Source organism: Mirounga angustirostris, unplaced genomic scaffold (genome assembly GCF_029215605.1).
Source record: "Mirounga angustirostris isolate CCGP_5_RB_7025 unplaced genomic scaffold, mMirAng1.0.hap1 SCAF_1, whole genome shotgun sequence".
In the NCBI taxonomy this organism is placed as follows: Eukaryota; Metazoa; Chordata; class Mammalia; order Carnivora; family Phocidae; genus Mirounga; species Mirounga angustirostris.
The window spans coordinates 141,295,737-141,318,783 of NW_026991709.1; the positions used below are offsets into that span (position 1 = coordinate 141,295,737).

Genomic DNA, 23,047 nt, shown 5'->3' on the forward strand with positions numbered 1-23,047 from the left:
GAGGTATTTAAGCTGTTTAATAATGCTTTGAGAGTTATTAAATTCAACCTTCATCTCATTATAGTTAATGCTTTTGAACATACAATGTGAATAGCACTCTGCTAGCTGCTAAACATTTAATATATATGAAAAAAAATTGTTCCCACCCTTGCAGTGTGGTTGCTTGATTCAAGATCAGTAAAATTAAGATCAGTGTAACTGTGAAAGATTAGACAAAATGGGCTAAGAAACTGCTCACTTTAGCAGGTTAAAGTGAAAAGACAAAAGAAGCTAACATTGAGGTGAAAGTTGCATTGAGGTTCTGTCTTAGGAGATGAGGGCAAATTGTATGAATTTGTTAAACGCTTAAATCAACAGCCACGATGGGACAGAATGGACAGTAACACTGGCACTGTTTTTTCCTAGTGATATTTGTTTTTATTGTATCTTTCTCTGAACATTTATTCATTCATGTATTCCACAAACACTTCACGTGCTCCTATAGCGTGCAAGGAATGGCATGGAGACAAATGTATTACCCAGTGAGAAAATAAGTCACGTATACCAATAACTAAAATGTGACACAATAATTCCAAATGACATAGATCATAACTCTTATCATGGGTAGGTTCATGGGTGAATGTAATTCTTCTACATCTATGAATTGATTACAGATTTTATTCAGCTATCTTTTGGGTTTTGATTTCTTTCTTTTTTTTAAAGATTATTTATTTATTTGACAGAGGGATAGAGAGAGAACACAAGTAGGCAGAGCGGCAGGCAGAGGGAGAGGGAGAAGCAGACTCCCCGCTGAGCAAGGAGCCCGACGTGGGGCTCCATCCCAGGACCCCAAGATCATGACCTGAGCCGAAGGCAGACGCTTAACCATCTGAGCTACCCAGGCGCCCCTGATTTCTTATTTTATTGCATTTTAGCTAGTGACTGTGGTCTGTAAAATAGAGAGGTTACTTTACTATTTTGAGGCTTCCTTTGTGACCTAGTAGGTGGTCAAATTTGTAAATGTTTCAGGCTTGAAAGCTATATGTATTCCTTAATTATTCAGTCCCAGGTTCAAGAGGTGTTTATTAGATTAAACATTATCTGTGTTGTTGAATGTTCCTGTTTCTTTGCTATTTTTTTTTCTTTTTCATTTTTGTATGAGAAGTAAATTAAAATATCTCCTTTTAACTGTAGATTTATCAGTTTCTACTTGTGATTCTTTTCTGTTTTTCACTTTATATATTTTAAGGCTGAGATTCTAGATATATACAGGTGAGGACTGATATACTTTCTGGGGTGGATTGTTTCTTTTAGCATTAGGTAATAACCCTTTTTATCTATGATTATGCTTTTTTCTAACAGTAATATCGCTATGTTGGGTTCCATTTGTTAATCATTGATATATTCTATCTCCTTACTTTTCATTTTTCCATGTCACCAATTTTTTTAAAAAATTATACCTTTATTGAGATGTAATTTATTCATGGTTTTAAAGTATGCAGTTAGTGGTTTTTAGTATAATCACAGTTTTGCAATCAATACCGCTATATGAATTTAGAACATTTTTTCATTACCCCAAAGGAAACCTCATACCTATTAGCAGTCACTGCCCATTTCCCACCTTCCACTGGCAACTACTAATCTATCTCTGTCTCCATGGATTTGCCTTTTTATGGACATTTTGTATAAGTGGTGTCATACAACATGTGGTCTTTGTGTCTGACTTTTTCACTTTTCACTTAGCATAATGGCTTCAAGATTCATCCATGTTTTAGTATTTGTCAGGACTTTGTTGTTTTTAAAGATTAAATAATATTCCATTGTATGGATAGACTACATATTATCTATCCATCGATGGACATTGGGTTGTTTCTACTTTGGGGCTATTATGAATAATGCTGCTATGAACATTTATATGCAATTTCTTGTATGGACATAATGTTTTCACTTCTCATGGGTATATACTTAGGAGTAGAATTGTTGAATCATAAGGTAATTCTCTGTTTAACATCTAGAAAAACTGTCAAACTGTATTCCAAAGTGGCTCCACCATTTCACGTTCCCACCCACAATGTATGGAGGTGCCAATTTCTCCACATCCTTCATCTCGTCTTTGCTTAGATATTAAAATCCCAAACCCTTTTGGCCCTATCCTGGTATACATTTTTTGTAGGCCTTTACCATGTCACTTCCTATCCATATAGTGTTGCACCCCTTATGTTTCTGGCATCTGAATAGTTCTTTTTCTTTCTTTAAAGGTCATCTATGTTTTAAAACATAAAGATTGTTTTGTCTAGTGTTATTATATGTTTGTGAAGTGAGAAGGGGGTGGACATGGGAGATGGGCACTCATTGGATTAGTCTACTATTCCTGGAAGTTGAGCAGATCAGTGTAATTGTAGTGACTATGAAGTGGTTGACTTGGGGTTCCAGGTGTGGTTGAGAGCTGTGGGCCAGAGTTTTTCTTCTGGACTAAATTACTTGGATCATATAGGACCCATTATCTTACTGAACTCATCTAGTCCCATTTGAACTAACTCATCTTTTTGTTTTTATTTTATAGATGCAAGTTTCCAAAAACACTACTGAAAAGAAGAAGCCAAACTTTAGAAGAAGGAAAAGGTATTTCTTTATTGAAAAATATTATGATAAAATTGAAATGTGTATATATGTGTGTGTGTGTATGTGTGTGTGTGTATAATTTAGTTATTATGACATTGCCCCCTGATTCTTGATTCTTTTTCTCTAGGGAAACATTAAAATTTTCTAAAAGAATTAAGGTGATAAGTAGTAGTTTTAGAAGTATGGAGAAAGTTTTATGTTTATACAGATATGTTGAAGCAGAACTATCAAAGATTAATATCATGTGAGCAAGCAGATGAGAAGCAGGTGTTTGGTTTAAAAATAGTGCAAACCAGAAACAGGCCTTTATAATGAACTGATAAGCCACCGATGACAAGTTTTAGTGTTTATCATTGAACCAACCACACAGTTAATTTACTTATTTTTTTGATGACTTGTAATCAGTGCTGTATTAAAGGAGTCCTGCTCAAAGACAAAGTCTGACTCTGATATGATAGTCCTTCTCTTATTCTTTGTCCTTCTTCAGAGGATGAATAATTAAATTTTTAAAAAGGCCTTACTGCCTTATCTTAGTTATACTTCACAATAACCCCATCAAATAGGTAGGGGATGTATCATAATCATCTCTATTTAAAAGGTGAAAAACTTATGACTTAGGGAAACTAAGTGGCTTTCTCAAGATCTTATGGTTAGAGAAAATGCATTTGAACAAATGTTCTCTAAGTCAGCAACACAGTGTTGTGGGAAAAGCATGGATTTTGCAGTCTGACAGAATTTAGCTGTGTCATGTTCAACCATTTCCTACGTTGTCAAATTTCTCAATTTCTCAGAGCCTCAGTTTCTTTATAAAATCAGAGTAGCAATTCCTTAGTAGGTTCTCTGGGGGAGGATTGCATGAAAAAGCCTATATAAGGTACTTGGTGGGTCATTAGTGCTTTTCACCTAGTGAGAGCTCAGATCAATATTATTTCCCTTTGGTTTTTCACTGTATCATGCTGTCTTACTGTATAAAACAACCAAGGAGACTTACCTCAAGATAAAGAAATATATTCATAATTTATAATTATCAATGAATATACAAATGGCCACTTAAATATATATGATTGCTCTTTTGAAACTAAATCTGTCAAATTCTTTTTCTAGGAAAGCTATTTTTAAATTCTCTTTTGAAAATGTTTGTTCAGATGATGCCTTATCGAAGGAAAACATGGGTATGTGAAAACCTCTCCTGCTTTTAGTTCTTTTACTTCTTTTTAATTCTACCAAATGTAGTTGTAATTTTTGGAAGAAAAAAATGTTGTACATAAATACATATATGAGAACTATTAGTGGGTCATTTTTGGTATGGATTTGCATACTAGATCTCTTCAGTTGTCTTTAGGTTTCTATCTCTGTGAATTAAATTTTCTCTGACTCTATCATGTATTTAATTTTTTAAAAAAATAAAGCACCAGTGGCTGTGGGAGGAAATACCCGCATCAATACATTAAAATCCAGAGCTCTCCATTCCAAAATTATTGGGGTCCTTGGGGTGCCAAAGGGAGAGAAAAAGAAAAGCAGCAGCCTAGGGCTTCCAGCTGAATTAATTGCCATTGGTATTAGAACACAGTAGGGTGAATGTGGAATGCAGGGAGAAAGTTTTAGTGTTCAAAGGAGCTTTACTCTTCCTTCATTTTCGATAGTCTTGAAAAGCAGGCAAGTGCTTATATGTAAAATGGAACTTTGGCAGCCATGCAAAGAGGTTCCAAAGCCCATTAAACCCCAAGTAGTTATCCGCGCCATATTCCCTCTCCATTGTGTCCACCCCCAGGTCCTATGGCACTGTTTTTCAACTGACTAAATAAGCCATTCATCTTTAGTCTTATTAAAAGAAAAAGGAAAGCAGTCAGAAGAAGGACAGAATAGTTATTTTTTTTAAATCCTTTTGTTCCTCTCCTAAACCACTACAAAATTCTGTTGTTTCTCTTTTTTTTTTTTTTTTTTAAGATTTTATTTATTTATTTGACAGAGAGAGACACAGCGAAAGAAGGAACACAAGCAGGGGGAGTGGGAGAGGGAGGAGCAGGCTTCCTGCCGAGCAGGGAGCCCAGTGCGGGGCTCGATCCCAGAACCCTGGGATCATGACCTGAGCCGAAGGCAGACGCTTAATGACTGAGCCACCCAGGCGCCCCAAAATTCTGTTGTTTCTGTCTCTTCTTAAATTTATTCTGCTGCTACTTTCCTGCTAACATGGGTGCCTTTTCTTGGCTATGTTGTCCCTTTGCCTCACATAATTAGTTCAAATATTCCTGTAGAAAGGCAAAAGGCAGTTTATCCCTGGACTGAGTTCCCACCAGGAGACCTTGGTACTTCAGCTAAGGGCTCCAATGCTGGGATCCTTTCCGCCTTCGACTCAAAAGGGCTACCGCAGAAGAGAGCTGTCAGAGCCAGGAATCCATTGACTAGAAATCACTCTTCTGCATAAATGAGTGAATGCATCTCCATAGTTATCCACTGACACCCTTTCAGGAGTCTCACATTCTGTGTGGCTTTCAAGTCGCAATAGTTAATTGTTCAAATCATTAATCTGATCTATGTTTTACTCCTTTATCCCATTTCAAACAACTAAAAAGCAGAAACATCTAGTCTACTGTGTTCTTTGCGAGAGCTGACTTCTTCTTGAAAGAGTGGATTAAGCCCCCTCAGTTTTTTACCCCTACCCATATTTCAGTGGATCCCTTAACCTAAGTCTCTGAAATCACTCCTTTTCTTCTTGGCTTGAGTAGGATCAGCCTTAGAACAAGTGAAAATTCTACCGTCTTCTTGAATGTCTGCCCTGCTTTTTGGAACCGCTTTCCTTACACTCCCAGGTGCTACAGTCTTCCATCAACCTACTGCCCAGATTTGCTATTCCTTTCTGGGCTTTAAACTCTACCCTTTGCTTTTCTCTCTTCCTTAGTTAGAAGTCGGGAGGAGAGCTAATCAAGTGTAGCTACTTTACCTGTCCACATGTCACTTGTTTCATCTGTGATTAAGACATGCAGTAGAGGGGCGCCTGGGTGGCTCAGTCGTTAAGCGTCTGCCTTCGGCTCAGGTCGTGATCCCAGAGTCCTGGGATCGAGCCCCATGTCGGGCTCCCTGCTCTGAGGGAAGCCTGTTCTCCCTCTCCCACTCCCCCTGCTTGTGTTCTCTCTCTTGCTGTGTCTCTCTCTGTCAAATAAATAAAATCTTTAAAAAAAAAAAAAAAGACATGCAGTAGAAGCCCTCTTATCCAACAAGGAGAGGACTTCTGGAAATTAATAGGAAAAGTTGAGGGATCATTCAATAATTTAAACTGTATGCCCATGGCTATGCAGATTTAATCTAAGAAATAGCTATTTGTTGAGCAGATCTGTGTTTTGGGGAAAATTACTACCAGGAATATTATGAATTATATTTGTACTGTCTCTCTGATTCATTTTTTTTCAGTGTTTAGGGACAAGAAAATTCATCTACAATGATGAAATAATAATACCAATAGTAATAATGGTAGCCAACACCTGTAACAATTACTATGTGTCTTCACTGTTCCAAACACTTCATATATATTTATTTAGCCCTTGTAAGATCTATATGAAGTAAATAAGGTAGATATTATATCTCCCATTTTATAAATGGGGAAACCGAGACATTTAAGAGGTTATGTGGTTTTTCTAAGTCACGTATCTTCTTAAAATTAATCAAAGTGTGCAGCTGTTTCCTTGGTTGCTTTGAATATCAGGAATCATGAAGCTAACTCTTCGGGTTTGGGTGCGGTACTGGTAGCTGACCTAAGCAATTTTAAGATTTCGTTATTGCCCTTCATACCCCCCTTAATGAACTGATTTGGATTTCTTTTTGTCTTTGGGTTTTCGTCATCTGTTTTGTTGTATCATTGGTTTTTGTTGGTAAATACCTCATTTCTTTTTGGGTAGTAGACAATCTATAAAAGTTTAAATAAATGAAAGGTTGGCGTATTACCCGGGTTCAACTGATAATCTATGGCATTCATTAATAAATTAGCAAAGGATATATTCATGAGCCACCTGAGACAGATAAGCATGGAAAAGGATGGTTAATACAGGAAAGGTCTGAATCATGGGGAAAGCCCAAAGGGGAGGGGGGGTGGGGCATGAAGGCCTTAGGGGCTGGGGCTGGGAGGTAGAAGGGGTGACAGGGAGAAAGGTGATTTCTTGCTGTTCAGGACAAACTTTGCCCACCTACTCTTGGTTTGGAGCTACCTTTAACCTATAGACTAAAAGGTAGGGTTCGCCTACCTGCGCCTTTCCTAGAAAACTCCTTGCCTCCTATTTCTATTTGTGTCTCCAGGAATGGTGCTCTCTTCTTCATTACATTCCAACTTGTATTTTACTCATCTCTACATTTAAACTGTGAGCACACAAGAGGAGTGTTTGTGGTTTCTTAATAACAACACAAAACCCAAGTACTTTTTTGTCCTCCTCCCCCTCTTCCATAAGAATGCCTTCAAAATTTCAATATTGAAATGACCCTGACGGTTTATTGAAGATGATATTTTTCAGTGCCAGCTTTGGGGTAGGTAGCCTAACCAGTAGCCTCTTTACATAGGAAATAAACAGCCTCTTTAAAGATTTAGTAGAAAAGTAGAGATTGGAGAAAACTCTATAAATATACATTTGAAGACTTTTAAAATAGCAACTGATTTATTGAGACCAGCACTAAGTTACTTCTTATCAGGGATGGAAAAACTACACAGATCATTTTATAAAAATTCACTTTTAAAAGCCAGATACGTATAAGAGATACCTTTTTCTTACCTTTTTAAAGAATTTTCTCTGAGTGATGGAATAACTGTAATGCTACCACTTTACTCTAAACAACAAATTGAAACAAGTCAGGGAAACTACAAGATAATCAGTATTGATAGAAGATGATTGGTCATGCAATCAGCAAAAGCATTCATTCTGTCTCTATCTTTGAAGGATATCATTGGCCAATTTTGATAACCTAGTTTGTAGGTTACAGTAACTGCTGTTTCTTGAGAATTATTTTTGAACTCTATCTATTTACAATATAGGAATACCTATTTAGAAAAGCAAACCTCCCATTGCTCTGGTGGCAGAATTTGACATTAATCAAGTTGGTGTTATGAACCCTGGTTGATTTATGAAGTCATCCATTACTTTGTCTACCCTTTGATCAAAAGGCAGTGTACATATTTTTCCAGATCACTTGAAAATGGAGGGACTACAATGCCATTCGGCAATGACATTCATTATCATAAATTGATTGTATTTTAGCCTAGCCTTAGAAATATAAAGATGTTTGCGTGCCATTTTTCCTTTACAGTGTAGCTCAAAATCCATCTTCTCAACAGTGCATTAAATGTCAGTATCAATTTCTGTAGACTCAGAATGTAAAGTAGGAAAAGACAACATCCGTGAGTGGGACTGGAGAATCAGTGTGAAGATAACCACAAGTAGTTGTCTGTTAAGTAACAGGTTACCAAGTAGGAAATCTATCATAAAGAGAGGTTAATTCCATTAACAAAATTGCTTCAATAAAAATGTACATACCTCTAGAAAATTCTGAGCCAGTAGACATGGGTTGCATTCATGTTTTTGTAGTAAATCCTCCAGGTGATTCTTATGCTTATTACCAAATTTGGAATACCATTGTTTTAGAACACAATAGTTCAAACTCTGTGTTCTTATGCTTTAGCAATTACACAGAACATATATATATGTGGACAAAACTAACAGGTCAGTTATAGTTTTTGTTGTGTTTTTAAACATAAGAACTGGTTCTGTGGTATGCAAATGGCTTATCAGAATGCTACTTTCAAACTGTTTTGAAAGAAGTCTTCCATAGAGAAAACCTAAGACTGGCTGGGAAGAGATGATGGCCAGGGAGGTTCATGGGTCTGTGCCTACTCTCTTGAGTCCCTTGCCCTTAGTAGGCAAATAATTGATATTTGTTGAATGAATATAAAAGTACTTGGGGCAAGTGATAAGTATTGACAGAAAAATTATTATTTATTAGATAAAATTATAATGTGAAAAATGTTAACTAAAAATTTTTTTATACTGTAGTGACAACCAAGAAAGGGAAAATTTTCTATTTCATAACCTCCCATGACTTTATTTAACACTATTATTTAATAATGTTCTAGCAGAATTTTAAAATTTCCTGGGGCGCTTGGGTGGCTCAGCCATTAAGCGTCTGCCTTTGGCTCAGGTCATGGTCCCAGGGTCCTGGGATCGAGCCCCGTCCCGCATCAGGCTCCCTGCACAGTGGGAAGCCTGCTTCTCCCTCTCCCACTCCCCATGCTGTGTTCCCTCTCTCGCTGTGTCTCTCTTTGTCAAATAAATAAATAAAACCTTAAAAAAATTTTTTTTAAAGTCACTAAAATTTCCTTCTTATGAGTGAAAGATGAGAGAAGATTATCAACAAAGAAGATTCTGATAAAACATGGATTCTTTTGAACTGGAGGAAAGGAAACATAAAACTTTTCACATTAACAATCTCTGTTTTTTACCTTACAACATGCTTAGTTTACAAGGATGACTGTGTGTGTGTTCACACACACACATAAAGGGATGCATATATCATATGCACTCTTCCTAAACATGATTAGTTAGAAAATTTTGAAATATGTTCAACAATTAGATTAAAACTTAGTGCTGAGAATGCCTTGCTTCCATATTCATTGATAATATTTTAGCTTGAACGCGTATGTCCTGCTTGGGTCTATTTTCATGTTCCACGAACTTTTAGCTGCTCTACCTAGTGTGATTTTTGGTGACCTGCCAAAGAATGGTGGCTAATAGGAGGTGGTATGTCAGCTTTTTGTCACCAGAGTGGAAAATGATGGGGTGTGTATTCATGGCCTCTGTCTTTGAATCATGTTGCCTTTGGAAGGGCTTCTCAGATGCTCAATCTGTCTGTTGTACAGGACAGCAGGCCACACGTGGTCTCCTTGATTTTTACTTCAACAAGACTATATCAAACAAAAATGTTTATTTTATTTACGTCAGGAATTCAACTGCATGTTATTCGTCAGTAGTTGAGTCTATAGAGTTATATAATAGTTTATTTCTTTTGTGGGGTTATTATTTTATCTCAGCAAGTTCAGTAAATTCATGTCACAGTAGTACACACACACGCAAATTTTGTTTAAGTGTGGTATTTAAAATATGTCTGTATCTACATATATAGATAGATAGATAGATTAGATAGATAGATACAGATAGATATCAGATTAAGCAATTAAGATTTGTTGGTGTTTGAATTAGGAATAGACTAGCCATTTAATTACATGGTTTCCCCTTTTAAACAGTAGTTTTAAGAATTTACGGAGGGATGGCAAACTGTGGCCCACAGTCCACTTGCTTCTGTAAATAAAGTTTGATAGGAACATAGTGACTGGCATTTGTTAAGGTACATGTCTATGGTTTGGACTGTAGCAGCAGAAATGAGTGGTGGTGACAGAGACCACAAGGCCTGCAATATTTACTCTCTTTCCCTTCCCAGGAAGAGTTTGCTGACCCCTGGTTTATAAAAAACAATTTAGTTTGGCCCTGATTTAAAAAAACAAAACAAAACAAAAAACCCTTCTAGTGAGCTTTTTGTGACCATAGCAAGAATATCACCTACATTTTTAAAGGAATAAGTGTAAAATATTCACCTGGAAATCCATAATTATTTTGCATCAAGCAGAGGTCATACATGAAAATTATACAAAATATTTATTTTTTTATCTTGGCTCATTTAGACGATGTTCTCTTTTGGGGTGGTTAAGATTACGGATTTGATTGAATTAATGAAGATGTAGCCTTTTTTACTGATGTTTTTTAGTTGTCTCTGAGACAGAGGCTATGCTGAAAGAGCTGGAGCAAATGCTGCAGCAGGCGCTAGAGCCAACCGCGGCCCCTGATGAGTCCGAAGAGGAGCGGGAAGAGGAGGTAAATGCAGGAGCAAAAGTAGCCCATGATCAGGCCTAAACAGCAACTTCAGGTTCTTTACATGGCAGAAATTGTTTCTGGATGTACATTTTAATTATATGGAGAACTCTTTTTTTCCCTTCTGAAATTTGAGCCCTTGATTATCCTGAAGTTAATAATAAACTAGTAGCCCGTTGAAAAGTCAGAATACATCTATCAGTCTTTGGGGAAAAAAAAAATCTGTGAGCGGAGGAACTCTTTGTATTTCAGATCTTTGAGGCTGGAATGAAGAAGGAATGGGGGGGAGCTCACAGTAGCTGATGGGGTGCCACAGCAGAGAGACCTCTCCACTGCTGCCCATCTTAACAGTCAGGAGAACGGGCCAGGCTAAGAGCAGCTTGCTAGGACATCTGCCCTACCTGGTTCGTGCACAGAACAACCTCTGCAGGGACAGACCTCATTATTAACACACTGGAGGTAGAATTTTCCTTCTTTTTTTCTTTTGGCTACCTATGTTGGGCTAAGTAAGTGTGTGCTTACTTTATTCAATATTTGTATGTGGCAACATAAATTTTAAGTTGGTTGACAAGCTGCTCAGCACATCAGCTCCATGTTCGTACAAATAAAATGAGGGTGCGAGCCCAGGTCATTAATACAGAGCAGCAATGTGGTAGGTGTGAGAAAAATAAGTCATAACACAGACACTTCCACAAGGCAGTACGGCTGTTCTCGAAATAGGGAGAAAAATGGCAGCAAGAAGTCCTGTATCCTTAAGGTTTCATTCATTCTCTCATTCATCTGTGTAGATACATACTGTGCCTGGAGTCGAGAGAGCACAATGGTTAGGAGCACTGACTCTGGAATATCATATCAATGTCCCACTCCTAGTCCTGCCGTTGAGGACTTGTGTAATTTGGCACAGTTGCTTATCACATGCCACAGAGGATTTTTTAAAATAAGGCAAACCGGGAAAAATACTTTGCATAGTAACTGACACCTAAGGTTAGCTGTTATTACAGATGAGAATTGGCAGTGGCGGTCACCGGAGAGTAAGGGCTGAGATTTCCTTACTTCATCTCTTTTCTCACATTCTCACTTGGAGCAACTACCTGTTCTCCAGTGGGTCTCTTCTCAGATGCTGAAAAAGGTGGATTTGTATATGGACAAGGTTGTTTACACACTTTGGCAGACTGCCCAATTGGGTGATTTCATTCAGGACTCCCAAAAAGAAAAAAGATGATTTCATAAACACCTCCCTTCTTGAGTTTAGAAATCAAAATATACAAGAGTTACAGTTAGAGAGATCAATATGCCAAAAGAAAATAAAATTAATGCTGAAAACTCTTACCAACTTGAAAAACATAGCTTTCTTAATTAGCACCAGCAATATCAACCTGTATTTGAATTTGCATGGGTTGTGAATGCCATTTTTCCAATTAGAGCTCCTTTTTGAGAAAACTTGTTCTCTCTGTATAGATCTTACCTTCTGTAAAACAAGATCTATAGACTGGTGACATATATATTATATACATGTAATTAATATACAAATTATTCTTTCCTAGCAAATGTGTGCTTTGTTGGAGCACCATATGGTTGTGTGCAATGTGTTTTCAGTCTTTGCAGTTTGTCTTTTCAAAACTCCGGCCAGGTTGATTTTTATAGAGATGTCCTGGGGCTTTTACAGCCACAGAATTGGCTTCTGTTTTACCATTATAACCAGTAACATGATAGAACAGAAAATGACTTCTGATTTTTGTTTCTTAAGGTAAAATACATAGTTTTAATATATCACCAGGCAGGAGCTTGCTTTTTGTTTTAGATTCTTGTAATATTTTATGCTTTCAAAAGCCATGAGGAATTGTAAAAATTAACCATTTTAACTTGCTGGCAGGCAGGTAAGTGCCCCCTGCAGACTGGTTCATAAGCCCTTCTCTGCAACTGAGCTTTGTAAGCCTGGCATTCATACCAGGTTCAGTATATTTAGGGCCTTGTTCACTTTTAAATGAGGAGAATAGCAATGAAACCAACTATCAAAGCTGGAACAATTTCCAGTTTAAAAGAAAAGAAATGATCACCTCAGGGGTTTCTTTTTTTTTCTTTTCTTTTTTCTTTTCTTTTCTTTTTCTTGCTCTCTTTTTTTTAAGTTAGTAAGGAAAATTAGTATGGCTTCCAAAGTTAACACCACTTAAAACTGGAGCTGTGTTGTGTTTGCAGGAGAAAGTGGCCTCTTACAAGCTAACATCCGCAAAAGAGCCACCTGGTAATTTTAAGGTTCTGAGCATGTTTATTCTCTGAGCAGATATTGTTTGAGCTCTTTTCAAAGTTGTAAATTTGATGGTTTTCATCCTTCATTTCACGTATGAGGGTTCAGGTTGATTACTCTTCAAGCATTTATACCAATAGGTGAGAGTAGCAACATTAAAAAAAAAAATGCATACACACATGGATAATCAAAATTCTCTTCTATTTGTCACTGAAATGTTTTATAAGATTATTTTCCTTAGTAGAGTCACCTTCCTAATTACACTCTTCTTTAGCTAATATTAACACTGGTTGTCATGCCCCGGCTTTGCAAGCAATGAGAGGGAATTAATATCAGATTTTTATAAAATCCACCTGAATTAGATAAGCCATATATAAATAAGACAGAGTTTAGTGAATAATTATTTGTATTAAAAGGTACATTTTTTGATACGGGAAAATACTTGTATAAATTATTTTTTTTCTTAATTTCATGGAGGTTCACTCTACCTTTAATGAGCCTTGAAGTTATAAATCTTGTGTGTGTTTATGGTTGTTTGCATTGTTTTTACTAGTGTCCCTTCCTACTGAGCTAGAGCAAACAATTGCTATTTGTAAGTAATGCAGAGGCTTATGAGAAGATAACCAGAGAAAGTGATTTAAATGGTTTTAAGTTGTATTCCCTATAATAATAATTTGAAAAATAAACAAATATAGAAAACTCATAGAATGAAGCTGATCATGTTTTCCCAAAGCTTAATATTAAAACTAAATATGTATAAAGTTGGGGAGAAGAGATAGGGCCTGAATAATCAGTTCTTCTCATATTAACACATTTACTATACATTCTACTCTACATGGGGATCATTATTTGACCACCAGCATAACGGAATGCTTTGTGTAACTGCTGTGGCTTGTGAAGTTACTGACTACTTTACATTTTGTTCAAATAATTAAGCCTGTTCTTCCAGTAAATCTGATGTAGTTCTGATGAATTGTGTGGTTATTTTTACAGTTACCTAAGTGCAACCCTGAAGTTCCAGCAGGCAGTCCATTTGAAAACCACTATGAAGAGGACTATCTTGTAATTGATGGGATAAAATTAAAAGCTGGAGAATGTATTGAAAATATAACTAACAAATTTAAAGAAATAGATGCTCTAATGTCTGAATTTTAGGGTATTATAAATATTTTCAAAAGTTAATTATAAGAACACTTACATGTTTATATTTTCCCAAAGTCAAAAACTTGAAAATAGGGAAATAGGTATATGTTATACCAAAGCTGATATTTATAATAACTTTCTATTTTATACTTTGAGAATAGCCATTGTTTTGAGAACCAATCAAATGGTACTTAAGTTAGTGTTAAAAATTTAGGATTTAAGAAGCCGTGATACTTGTATTTGTAGCTTTTTTTTCTTGTTTGCCTTAATTTTAAAATGGTTTATAAACTTACTGCACAAACACATGCTTTTTACAATGATTATTTAGGCCCTTTATTCAAATGTGGCTATTTAGATGGCTGTCAAGGCTATTATAATTCGTACAGATAATTCAAGTGTAGTAGAGACAGGAGAATATGTATTGGTAGTGGAATTAAGCTACTACAAAAGAAAAGGAAATAATAAAAAAGTATTGTATAATAGAGTTGACGTTTTTCTCAGAGGTGTCAGTTGCCTTATATTGGGAAATAATCATTTCAACCACGATTCCCAAAACTGATTAACAGAGTCTAGGGGGAGGTGGGGAGGCTGTGGAAGATCAGAATCCTGGATGCTTCCCCACTGATTCAGTATCTCTGAAGGTGAGGATGGGAAAATGTGGTGAAAAATATAAAGAGATAAATTAAGCATATTCTCAATAAAAAAAATCCATAAGCATTATAGGAAGGCAAAAAGTATATCATTCAATTCCACTCCCTTAACACCTCCCCTGCCACCCCATCCTGTAGGGATCCCCACGAACAGTTTTGGTGAGTGTCCTTCTACATCGTGTTGCACACCCGTCTCTACTGCCCACACTTGCTCGCTTTCCATGCCTATCTCTCTCCAGGGAGTATGGGGTCAGAGAAGGGGCATTCCAAGCACATGGAAACAGAAACCAAAGCTTGGAGAGAGAAGAAAGAGCAATACAGCACCTTGGCCCTATTGCTTGTTGAATTAGCTAGAGTGACCATGTGCTGGTGTGAAGGCCACCACAGCAGATGAGCAGCACTGTGTAAACAGGCTAAGGAGTTTATAACTGCAGGGGCCAAGTGGAGAGTTTTAGACAGCGGAATCCCTTTTACATTTCAGAAAGATCACACCAGCAGCAGCACAGAGGTTGGAGTGAGCAGGAGTAACACTGGGGCCAGGGGCCCTGTTAGGAGGCGGCTTGGGAATTCAGTTGCGAGATTATGAGAGCCTGAATATGGTGCTATATGAAGAGAGCGGAATGGCTTCCAGCTACCTTAATATCAACGGATTATTAGGATTTAGAGATTGGATATGGAAATGCAACAGTAGGGGGAGGTAGGAACAACTCCTGGGTTCTTGGTATTCACAATGCTGTGCACTGAAGGTCAGCATACATACAGATTGGGGGCGCCTGGGTGGCTCAGTTGGTTAAGTGTCTGACTTCAGCTCAGGTCATGATCTCAGGGTCCTCAGATTGAGCCCCACACTGGGCTCCGCGCTCAGTGGAAAGTCTGCTTCACCCTCTCTCTCTGCCCCTCCCCCACCTCGTACACACACTCTAATAAATAAATAAAATCTTTAAAAAATCAATACATGCATATTAGAAATGGAGGGCAGATACCCAGTTTGGGCCAAATTGTGTGAGTTCAGCAGAAGTTCTAACTATTCATGCTTTGACAGTGCCTGCCTTTCCAAACCACTCCACGAACCAGAGTGATGATGAATAGTCTCTCAATACATCATATTTACTTCTCAGTGGTATAAAACAGTGGAAGTTAAGGCTTCCTCTTTTTCTTCCAACAGAATTTACTCCATAGCATTTCAGAAAAACTTTTCTTTTTTCTCTTGTCACTATGATTTTATATTCATAAATGTCTCAAGAAGTAATTGATCTCATTTTCCTGTTACTTCTTAGAATCAACTGTAAAATGACTACGATTGTATCTGAAGGACTTGACCCACAATTCAAGTGTTTGATATAAGCCCCCATGTAGTAGACTAATTAGAACACTTGCAGCTAATTCCTCTTGGTGGAACAGCCAGTGCTCATCCAAGTCAGATTCTATAGGTAAGATACTGAAATTTCCAGACTGAATTCATTTCTGCCACATTCTAAGTTGTAGAAGTCTGGAATTTCCACTGAAGTCTTTGTGCCCTTGAGCAGCTCAAAATGGTTCTGAGAACAAACATTTGGATTGGCTCAGTATGCAGAGGAGACTTCAATCTCCTTCCAAGAACAGGCTCTTGGGGAAAAGGCCTCTTCCAAGAAGAGGACAGAGGGGAGCCTCTGTCCATGTGAAAATACAGACTTTCAAATTTCCAGATAGAATGTGTTCAGGAAAACGGATGAAGGAGCAGTCAACTAACATCTCTATCCTCAAAGCTGAGAATCATGCCTGGCTGGCAAACCCTTCCTACTGGTAAATACTGCATTTCCAGGGCGGGCAGGCCAGATAACATACACCAGGGCAGAGCAGTGGGACTGTGGAGACACAATGCTGGCCTTCAGGTCCCAGTGCTTGTTGGGAGACCTGAGGCAAGTTTTTTAATTTCTCTGAACCTAGGCTTTTTTCCACAGAAGTTGCTGTGTTAGAAAACATATATATAGAACATAGGACAATCAACACACAGAAAACTATGCAAGTTATGACCACGATTGTTGTCTCAAAGCATTTCTCTTCTGACAGCCTGTTTCTCCTAGGCCCAATGGACTAACATGCTTCTTTCAGTAGAACCTGAGGTGACAAACCTGCTTCTGGGGCACTGGGACCAAGGACTTATATGTGATTATGCTGACTCCTAAAGCAGGCCTAGAGGTGGACAACACCCTACTTTTATAGCTAGAGCCTCTTGCTGGGCCCAGAGGAGGACATCATAAGGAAATTATATTGCCCATCCAGGGAGATTAAATTCTAAGTACACTAGTCATACCAAGTTTGATATGGGAGGTATAAGGCAATATGTCAGGACCTCCTGCCCAAACATTTGGGTTGGAATAAGAGCCCCTCTTTGTCTAGTTTGTGGAGTGGCTGACTGATCCTCTTTGGAATGAGTTGGGCCAAACCCACGTAGTATACAGCCTCCATGAACCTATAGAAGGGCTGGGTCTGTTGGCAGCTGAGTCCCCAGTTAGATCTACAGACTGTGGAGAGGTAAGCACCAAAGCCAGCTCTGTTGCCCTATATTCCAGGAAGTCCTGGTCCATTTGCCCTATGCTAAAAGTTGAATTTATGCAGGGATTCCCAGAGGTAAGAAGCTTAGCTTTATCTCTAGTGGAGACAGGCGATACACTTTTGATAGGTTAGCCTCTTGTTGCCACCAGTGGGATAAAGAGGGGTGTGCACCCATATACTTGCAAAAGTCTATAGTGTCTACAGCCTTGAACTCACTGGTTCTGCAGTGGAGGGTAATGGGCCATAGATAGTTTATACATCCACTAATAGATTTAAGCACTATCATAAGCTTTATAAATCAGTCTAGAGCCTTTGTGGAGGAAATTGGTGGTTAACTCTAAAAAGAGGAACCCTGGGGTGCCTGGGTGGCTCAGTCAGTTAAACATCTGCCTTTGGCTCAGGTCATGATCTCAGGGTCCTGGGATCGAGTCCCACATTGGGCTCCCTGCTTAGCAGGGAGTCTGCTTCTGCTTCTCCCTCTGCCTGCCACTCCCCCTGTTTGTACTCTCTCTCTGTCAAATAAATAAAATCTTTTTAAAAATTTTTAAAAAGGAGGAACCTTTTATTCATGAACTTGAACTGATCTGTGTCATGCTTTTGATGGAACCAAACCATTCTATCATCTAATGCTCTACCAAATAACTGGTATTCCATGACTCCACTATTTATTGGGGCTAACAAATGGTATAGTTCTGTTCCACACACTTCCAGACTGGTAGAATTTGCACCTGCGGCCCTTCCAAGGGACAAAGGTAAGATTTTGAAAATCCAAAATAGAAATATCCAAATCCTGTTCTCTTATTTCTTCTCTATGGTTCCAAGAAGAGATCTAAACATAGTACGATTAAAAAATTCTAAGTTCTTCTTTAGGGCTAAGCCAGATCTTGCTATCACTCAGTAGAGTTCTAGAAGAGTTGTTTCGTACAGATAAATTTGACCTTAAGGTTCAAGTGGAACATTCTGTGTATTCAAATCTAAATATTAGGATTTTTCCACCCACTGATTTGTTGCATGATGTAAGCACGCAGAGCAGTGAGCAGCATAATCAAATGAAAGGGCGGGGGAGCTAGGAGAAACTCGTTTGCCAAGAAAAATTTTGAAAGCATGAGCTGTTTGCTTTTAAATAAATGCATATAGGTAAATACTACAAGAAAGGAGATATGCTCGGAACCAAATAAAACACAGTTTGCAAGCAGCCCAGAAGTTGTTGGCTTAAAAAATAAAGCTGTTTCTAATCTTCAGCCTCTCCAGCCAGAAAAAGATTCTCGAATTTAGATATGGCCTGGGGACAAAGATCAAGTCTAGGGTCTGGTTGTTGAATCATAGCAGGAGAGACAAAGACCAAATCTAGGTGGCTTGCAGAAAAACATGGCCTCAGGGTAAAGACCCAATCAGGGGTGTGGCTAATAACATTACAAACTATTACAAAGTGACTTTTAAACCTCCTATGAAGCTTAAAGCAGATGTGCCCAAAGTGCTAGTAATTAAATCGGGAGAGAAAAGCCTGTCTTGAAAAGAATTGTGGCTTTGACACGTAGAATGGACTGGAATCAAATATATAGAAAACCCACTAAGTTGTAGGGAAAAAATGACTCTGCCTAAGTAGGTGTGAAGTAGTTGCTGATCCAAGTTCTTTGTGTCTTCCTGCACTGCATAATTACCATGGCTCTGTCACAGTCAGAGTGTACTTCCTGCCTTGTGACTTTGGCCTTGGCCTCTTGTTTGATCAATGAAACAGAGCTGGAGTGATGGTACCAATTTATAGTCGAGGACTTAGGAGGCTTTGGGTGTTTCTTCTTTACCTCTTGTACCTCCGCCATCGTCTTGAAAAGAACATGCTCCGGCAAGCCCTCTAGTTCAGGAAGGATGAAAGGCCAAGGAGAAGACCCAGGCCCAGAGACGTGCCAAATGAAGCAGAGCTGCCCCAGGTGATCTGTAGATCCTGAATAGAAAAAAAGTGTTTTGCTTTTAGCCACTGAGTTTTGGGGTGGTTTGTTACACAGCATTATTGTAGCAATAGTTAACGAATACACCTGATTTCTTAGTTCCAGCAACAGTTTCACCAATCAGCTCTGGTGGCGGCTTTCCAGCTGTATCTGGCCCGTGGGATGTTTTCTTCTCAGGATGGAGCTACTATCAAAATAGCCCTGCCTCCTGGGATGGACCCAGAGTGCTAGCGCAAGGCCTTGTGCCCAGTGACACTCCCAGCTTTTTTTGGATCTGGTCCAGATTGGCTCCTCAACTGGGGAGGCTTAGCCCATTCCCTGCCCAGCTCACAGTGGTGAATTTTATTGTAAAGTGCCTCAGATTGCTTTATCATGGAGGCAGCATATATATAGATATTATAAGTAAATAGGGTACCAACACCACCTATCACTAAGGGTTCATAAGAGTGGGTCACTTCTTCCTTTTAAGTATTTTTAGACTCTCTAGTGTTTACAAAAGGTGAAGATATGCCCATAATGGTGGAATGTCTCATTTGGCAAAGAAGAGTATGCATATAATTCCATCCCATTTCTGGTCCTCAAGTCTTCCTTAGCCCTTTGGTATGGTATCATAGGATTTTATGTTGCAAAATCTAGTTTGGGGTCCAGATTTTATTAACTTGTCTAAGTCACATGAGCAGTAGATGGAAAGGCCAGAATTTGAGTACATTTCTGTCTGTTCCAGATCCCATGCCCTTGATTACTATCTATACTGTTTCATAATCTGGTTACTAGGTGGGTGGTGGATTGAGCATCCAGTTTCCTCATATGTGAAATGGGGATGGAACTATCTAAGCAAAAGTATTGTTGTGAGGAATAAATGAGATATTTTATGTGAAAGTGCTTTGTAAATCAACTTTATTTCCTCTCCTTTCTGAAGGAAACAGTATGTGTTTAAGTACATTGCAATTAATAATTACTGGGCTAAAATGTAATTATACATTTGAAATGATCACTTACTTTTGTATTACTCTATTAGTCATCAATATCAGAGTTCCTTTTTTCCTCTTTTTTAAAATGAATCTTTGGAAACTGATGCTAGGGGCATGTGATCTTCTCTCTGATGGGTGTGTTAAGAGCAATGTCTATCTTTTAAGGGACATCTCACTGTTGAATTTCAGCTTGGGCTTTAAATCACCTTGCTTTCTTCACAGACATTCGGTTAAAAAAGAAAAAGGGGAAGAAAGTCTTAATATTGATGGGTAGTGGCAGGATTCTGTGGCATTTTGGATGTGTTCCAGTAAATGTATGGATGCCTTTCATAGGGAACCTGGGTTGTGTTCAGCATGCCCTCCTCCAGCAGTTGGACTTTCGGCCCTGGCTCCAAAGATCTTTTGAAAGACAGGAAGCTCACCAAAATATTTGACCAGAATTAGTCTATGTTAGCAGTGACACTTGCTTATTATGACATACAATTAAATTGCATAAGTATAAAATTTTGTAAAACAGCCCTCTTGCAATTTGCAGAGGGAAAGGAGCAGGCAGGAGATAACTATGAATGTGGCCATGCCCCCTCTCTTCTGGAGCTTACAATCCAGTGGTGGAAGAACATAAAAATATGTAAGTGGTCCACAAAATAAAGTGCATTTGAAGATTGAATGTCTGAAAGCAGAAGGGAGGTCTCTTTCTAGATAGCTGAGAGTCACTAATTACAAAATCCCTTAATACAATTTCTTCTGTGTCAGGTGCCCCCTGCCAGAAGTGAGAAACCACCCTACAGAGTTTGACGTCTACAGACAGCTTTCGCCCTTAGCTGCCAACAGAATAGCTATTCATGGAGGGAGTCAAGCGAGAACTAGGGCTCCCTACTCAAGTCCCTCCTTTGGTTCTTCTCGAATTACAGAGAAGGCCAATGACAATGACACCTGATCTTTAAACCTGATAAAGTCTTGACCTAAGGGGACTCAGTACTTTTACCAACACAGCTGGAAGAGACCCCCAGGTCCTCAATATGATCACCACCACTTATCCTCTCCACTTCCTGTTTAGTTGTCTGGCTGCCATCCATTGCCCCCGTTCCTCCATAACCTCTAGAACTTCCCCTGCTACTGTGGATGAATCCAAAGTGTGGGAGGCACAGGAGAGGGGATTGGCAAGGCACACTCATCTCGGATGGTAGTTCTAAATGATCCCGCAAGCTCTCAGAACCCCTTCACTCCAGAGGGGGCAGCGCTGTGCTTCTTCAGGGTAAGTGGCAGCCACACAGCCTCCAACCCCTGCCTGTGGTCTTTCTTCCACCTCTCCCACGGACTCCTGGTCTCCTCTCTCAGCGGCCACTGCTCTCAGGCAGAACCAGAGCTGGAAACTACCTGATCTAGGAAAGCCTGACTTCTTCCCAGCAAACGAGGGTTAGGGTGTGGATGTGCAGCAGTGTGTGATGAAAGTGCAGATTATTTGGAATTGGGGGTCCAACCTTATGAGGTTATGTGTTAGGTACTTATGTGTCAAGTACTGGGGAATAGATGTGAAAGGAGAGGAGAGTGAGATTAATTCTGACTCCAGAAACAGCTTCATGGAGGCATTTTCTTCCTTCCCTCCTTCAGTACTATGGGCCAGGTTTCGTGTTAGGCACGAGTAATACAACAGTGACCAAGACACACCTGATCTCCAACCCTGTGGAACTGATTCTGACTTCGGGCAAGCTGCCTTAGCCTCTCTGTGCCTCACTCTCTTTCTCTGAAAATTGGGATGATGGTGATGATAATAATAGTAATAACAATACTAATCTCCTAGAGTGGTTGAACAGAATGAAATGAGTGAAAATGGGGAAGGCACCTAGCAAAGGCCCTGGCGCATTGGCTGCTGTGTAAGTATCACCGCTATTTTTATAGTCTAGTTGGGAAGAGCGACCTGTGAAGCAAAGCCAGAATTTGAAGGTAGAAGAGTGGGCTGGCTGGAGACCATGAGAGTCACAGGCTGGACAAAGCACAGAGGAAGAGCAGATAACCCTAACCCGAGTAAGCAGAGCACAGTGGATGGTGGGTTTGATGGGAAGAATGTTGGGAATGAAGGCTGGACCAGGAAGGTTGGGCTTTGCTCAAAGAAAGCCTTGCATATCACACTAAAGGGGCAGCGCTCCGTTCAGCAAGAGAGCCGGGTATTTTGGTAAGGAAGAGCAAGGACCAGCGGAATCTCCAAGATCAACCCCAAGGGTGCCAGGCGCTGCGACTGGCTTGGAATCAGACCGTGGTGCGATCTGCATGCACGGAGGGGGCAGCGGGCAGACATTACTATGCCAGCCGGTGCCCCTCTATCTGAGGAAATCCGTGCCCCGATGTTAGCTCAGATTGTCAGCTTCCTCGGAGAGTGCCGTAGGGTTGCCAGCAAGCAGCCGGGGACTGGAAGGTGAGGTGTCTCGGCGAAGTCTTATTAAACTCTCAGCTGCCTGGGAATAACGCGCCACAGCAGCAGAGTTTTAAATGGCAAAGGGTCTCTGGCTATCAGAAAGGTTACAGGTAGATACTTTCATTTGTCCTCCATGAAAGCTTAATATCATTCTCCTCTGTTCAAGTCAACTTATAGACCTCATTACTTCAAGTTCATCGGGTGGCTAGCGCAGACTTTTTGATTTTACTGTGCTTTCAGAATTGTGTTGGAGAAGAGCTAATGCATTTTTAACCAACTTCAGCAATCTGAAGCTCTTTGGGGCTGTAGCGTTTTAATACGATTGTTGCTAACTCTCTGAGAGTGGTATCTATCTGTGTCAAGAGAAATTCTCATTATTGCGGGGTGAGCTCCAGGAGGTGGGGGCTCCGTGTCCTTCCACTCGTGACCCACCCAGACCATGGCATAGTGCCTTGCGTGGGTTAGAACACCAGTTCTATTTTGATATTGATTTAAAACTTTCTGCCAGTCTCGCCTGTTCAAAAACGCTTTCCAACAAGCCCTATACTCAAACACCTTTGGACTGAATCTCAGGTGGTCATTGCTTTTTTTTTTTTTTTTTTTTCCAGTTCCCCAAATGCTGACAAGCTCTAGTTCTTTCCATTA

At 39.3% G+C, this 23,047-nt stretch overlaps 1 protein-coding gene across 2 annotated transcripts in view; it reads left to right on the top strand.

Annotated features, from left to right (window-relative positions):
• The window catches only part of LOC123862956 (RNA-binding motif, single-stranded-interacting protein 3), a 1,542,535-nt gene that overhangs the window by 125,099 nt on the left and 1,394,389 nt on the right, over window positions 1–23,047 (top strand). Inside the window, exons 7-10 of one of the 2 annotated variants that reach the window (XM_045903918.3) lie at window positions 2,543–2,601; window positions 3,706–3,773; window positions 10,396–10,502; window positions 13,738–22,911. In XM_045903918.3, the coding sequence (XP_045759874.1) occupies window positions 2,543–2,601; window positions 3,706–3,773; window positions 10,396–10,502; window positions 13,738–13,899 (396 nt within the window). In that variant the 3' untranslated portion in view covers window positions 13,900–22,911. Of the gene's footprint in view, window positions 1–2,542; window positions 2,602–3,705; window positions 3,774–10,395; window positions 10,503–13,737; window positions 22,912–23,047 lie in introns of those variants that run through there. The other variant, XM_064588878.1, reaches the window with a different exon arrangement.